The 4,471-nt window shown below is 50.9% G+C and overlaps 1 protein-coding gene and 1 long non-coding RNA gene across 2 annotated transcripts in view; one reads left to right on the plus strand and one right to left on the minus strand.

Annotated features, from left to right (window-relative positions):
- Window positions 1-762: 762 nt before the first annotated feature.
- LOC116068353 lies at window positions 763-2,542 on the minus strand. Its single transcript, XR_004109553.1, has 3 exons — window positions 2,396-2,542; window positions 1,326-1,589; window positions 763-955 (listed from the first exon to the last, which is right to left on the minus strand). It is a non-coding gene; the product is annotated as an uncharacterized LOC116068353 (long non-coding RNA).
- Window positions 2,543-2,633: 91 nt separating this feature from the next.
- The window catches only part of Ppp1cc (protein phosphatase 1 catalytic subunit gamma), a 15,043-nt gene continuing 13,205 nt past the window's right edge, over window positions 2,634-4,471 (plus strand). The window contains exon 1 of the mRNA XM_031391141.1: window positions 2,634-2,947. Within this exon, the coding sequence (XP_031247001.1) occupies window positions 2,893-2,947 (55 nt within the window). The 5' untranslated portion in view covers window positions 2,634-2,892. The remainder of the gene's footprint in view (window positions 2,948-4,471) is intronic.

A 4,471-nucleotide genomic window follows, 5' to 3' on the forward strand; every position in this document is an offset into this window, starting at 1 on the left:
TAGCTCAGCTGGCGGAGTGCTCACCTAGCATTACCAAAGCCCTGTTTTCTGTTTCCAGCATGGCATTCAGCAGGTTCAGGGACCCACACGTGGGATTTCAACATTCAGGCAGGAGGATCAGAATTGAAGGTCATCCTCTGATAGCTACAGGTTCCTGGACGAAGTTCTCTAAGGTGAACTTCCTTACTCAGAGAGAGCCAGTTCTCTGGGGCATGGCTATGGGCTCTGGAGGGGACTTGTCCCCTGATGTTGCCTGACGGACAGACACTGACCCCTGTATCAGCTCGGTCTGTAATTTTCCTTCACCACATGGATGGAGTGACATACATACCTGTCATTTGGCATCTAGAAAATTATGACACAGTGTGGGCATAAACATTTAGATCTTTCTATTGCTTTCCCCAGGAGTAACACACACCGTATGTGCGTATATGCCAAGGTCTGCTGGGCTCCTAAGGCCCCATTTAGGGATTCATTAAACAAAAGACTGTTGTTTCAGGCTGTCCCCAGTTCTAATCCCGCCCCTGGAATTTAGCAACTGTATGACCTTCAGCAAACAACCCAGCCTCTCTGTGCCTAACTTTATCTGTAAAATGAGAATGATGGGAATATATCATCTCTAGGATTGTATTGGGGACTCCATGAGCTGACTTTGTTTTGTTTGAGACAAGGTTTTGTTCTTAGCCTTGACCGGCTTGGAACTTGCCTCAAATTCACAAAGATCTGCCCACCTCTGGAATTAAAGCTAGATCTAACTATACCCAGCTTTGAGGTAGTTTTTTATTAAAAAATTTCATTACATTTTATTTTGTACGTATGTCTGCTCAGAGGTCAGATCAGAGGACAACCTGCAGTAGTTTGCTCTTATCCTCCATGGGGATGTCGGGGATGAGAACTCAAACTGGTTGGCAGGCTTGGTGGAATCTCCTTTCTGCAGAGCTGTTTAGATAGCCTCCTACAAAGAGACAAATTTTGGCTCATACTAGTAAGAGTGGTGCATGTTTGTCTCTCCATCCCACTAAATGAGTCTCCCGGGGAAAGAAAGGCTTTCTCTGTCTTGCTCAACCTGCTCCACCCAGAATAGACACTCTAAATACTTGCCTCCTTAGCGAATCTGTCTTACATATCCCTGGCCCTACCGTGTCCCTGGAAAGATACTCTGCAGTGGAGTCCAGGATCCCAAACTCAGTGAGGACCACTTTGACCTCCACAGATAGATATTCACAGCCGGGCTTGGCACCGACCCCAGAATGTCAAGATGCCTGGTGCGCCAGCTGCCTTGGAGTGACAAATGACCATTTGTGTAACGGTGGGCAAAACCATACCTTGGGACAGTGAGTTGGTGAGTGGGCAAAGTGGAGCAGAGGGCTGAGCGGAGCTGAGGAGAATCCTGAGGCTCCATAGCCGAGGTCAGCAGCAGGAAAGGGGCTCAGATCTGGATGGGTGCATCCCACACCATGCTGCAGCAACGTGGGAAGACAGGGCTTGCAGATAATTAATCTCTCGATGGGGAAACCACCTTGCAAGACATTCATGGAAAGGAATCCTCTGATCCCTCTTGTTTTGAGAAACATGAACTGGAATGGGGGCTGGTGGGGGGAGAGAGTACTTTGTAAATTCTGGAGAGCTACTGGGAGCGCTAAATGGGTCAGATGGGTGTGCATTTCTTCCATATGCAGCTAGCCTTTGAGGCAGCAGAGGTGGGGACTCCTGGGTGAAGGGGTGCCCTTGGGGAGTCGAGGAAACTAGAGGCAAGTTGAATGTGCTGAAATGTGCAGCGCACAGGAGCCTCTAAAACCCGAGTTCCTCCTGCGAAATGTGCAAATTCCCATTTTTTTATCTGCTCTGGCGCGCTCATTCAACCCAACTCAGGTTAAATTCAGGGGAATCTCTTAGTTATTATATAACTTTCTGAGTTCAAGAAAGATAATTCAAAAGACAGGTAGCATCCCAACCTCTCTCTAAAATGTAAAATTGCAGAAGCCGCACACAAAAAACACACACAAATTGCTTAAATAATGTGCCACTTACAATGGATTAACATTTTTGGCTTATCTTGGGGGCTTCTTTTTTCCAAATATTGGGTCTTAGGTGCTCTATTATGAAACCTTGCCAGTGCTAGGAATTGAACCCAAGGTCTCACATATACTAGACAAGTGTTCTTACCATGGAGCCGTATATCTAGCTCTTCATGGTCACCAATGAGCCAGAATATTTGAATCCCCAACGCTCCAACCTCCTTCTCTTTATGATTCTCCACGGGCAACCCCACCCCAGATTGATTCCGAGGGGTGACTCAGTGGTGGACTCCCACCCCGCCAGGTCGGCCGACTTCTGTCCCAAAGCAGCAGAGCCGGGAGGAGATGGTGACCCTCGCAGCGTCCGTGTAACATACCGACAGAGTCCGCCTCCAACTCGCGCGCGCCAACTTTGCAACTTCACTCTCCCGCCATGGGGGGTCTATTTCCCCCGCCCGTTTGGCGGAAGGATCCCGCGCGCCGTTGCGGTGTCTCTCAACCGTCTCTCCCCCGGGCTCCGCCCCCTGTACGCTAAAACCCGCCCCTTCCCGCAGCCGACCCCGCCCCCTCCCGCGCGCCCTATGGGCCTGTAAAGAAGTCCCGGCCCTGCCGCTGCACTCCCGCGCGCGCATCCGTGCGCCGCCCGAGGCTGGCCTGAGGAGTCGGCGGCCATTTTGTTCTTCTCGTGGTTCCAGTGGCGAGAGGAGGAGGAAGCCGGGAGCGGGGCGGCTGGGGGGGGGGACCCGCCGCGGCTGCTGCTGCCACCGCCGCCGCCACCACCGCTCGTGGGGCTCGTGGCGAGAGGAAGGACGAGTGAGACCCGGGCGCGAGCGGGCGGCGGCGCCGCTGCGGGAGGGTCGGCGGCGGGACGGCGATGGCGGATATCGATAAACTCAACATCGACAGTATCATCCAACGGCTGCTGGAAGGTGAGCGGCGCGCGGGAGGGTGGCGGGCTGGGCCGGTGGGGATCAGGCCCGAGGGAGGCTGGTCTTTCTCGGAAGCCGCTTGGATCTGGGGCGCGCACACAGCGCCTCCGGGTTTGGGGACCCGGTCTTTTTATCGCCCCCTGCCCTTGCTTTCATATTCTCATTATGTGGAGTCCAAGGACTTATCAGTGTGACTTGGCAGGGCGACGTCCCAGTGCGATGAGAGCCCGTCTCCTGCATTTTCCTCCCCCCTCAAAGCCATCCTTCCTCCAGCTCTCTTTCCCCTTGAACGTGCATCTGCACACGGATCCAGCCCGGGTGACAGTGTGGCTCTCTGCTCATCAGATTGTTGTCCTGAGGACAGGGGGACGCTGCCGCGTTCAGCGAGCACCTGCCAGGTAGGTGCTGTTGTCCTGGAAGTGTGTTTCGCAAGAGAAACTCCAAAGACCTCGCTGGACCAAGAATACAGTTAACAATCAGGTTAATTCTCCCGCCATGGGGTAGCCAGGACCTAGATAGACCCTGCCACCTTCCACTGCTCACCCTGTGGGAACACGGGATGGCCAGCGGTTGAGTAAAGGTTAAACACGCATCTTTCCTTTTGTCCAACTTGGGGGGTTCTGCAGTGGATTCCTACTTTCGAAATTCAAATTTTACATAGGTCTGGATCCTCCTAATCACAAATCCCACAGCATATGTGCTAAAGCTGAGGAGGAGGAGATCCAGTAACCTTGATTTGGCTCTTAACACTAGCTTGCTTTCACTGCTTTTGCCTAAAATACTGTTGATGGATATTTTCAAGTACTTACTTGAAAGAAAAGGAAAAAAGTGTCTTTTTTTTAAAAATTGGGCATTTTCCCCTCTTTAATGTTTTGTTTAGATAGGGTTTCTTGGCTATGGTTTTACTGAGACGTGGACTCTCCAGTCCTGATTATCCTGTGTAGACCAGGCTAGCCTCCAGACTCTCACAGCTCCTTCTTCTTCCCCCTCCCCAGTTAAAGGCATTTGTATCACAGGCTTCCTAGATACAGAGTCTCAGGAGCCAGAACTGGAGTTAAACTTCTGACCCTTCTGCCTCCTCTCACGTACTAGATTTTTATAGGCCACTAAGCCTGACTGATTTTATTTTTCCTGTTGAACTATGTGTACATACATAGATGCATACAGACCAGAGCGTACATGTGGAGGTTAGAGGGTAGTTGGGTGTCTTTGAATTCTGGGGATCAATCACAGGTCAGACTTGCAAGGCAGATTTTCTATTGACTAAATCATCTCTCCAGCTTCCCTTTCTCCCTCTTTAAAAAAATTATTTTCTGTGTGTATTTTGTCTGCGTGTGTGTATGTGCATCATATGCATGTTTATGCTTATGAATGTCCGAAAAGGGCATTGGGTTCTTGGTTACTGGAGTTACAGATAGTCGTGAGCTACCACATGTGGGTGCTGGAAATGGACCCTAGATTATCTCTAAGAACAGCAAGTACTCTTAGTTGCTGAACCATCACTTCAGCCCCCCAAACCCCCTT

This window comes from Mastomys coucha, unplaced genomic scaffold (assembly GCF_008632895.1).
Source record: "Mastomys coucha isolate ucsf_1 unplaced genomic scaffold, UCSF_Mcou_1 pScaffold22, whole genome shotgun sequence".
In the NCBI taxonomy this organism is placed as follows: domain Eukaryota; kingdom Metazoa; phylum Chordata; class Mammalia; order Rodentia; family Muridae; genus Mastomys; species Mastomys coucha.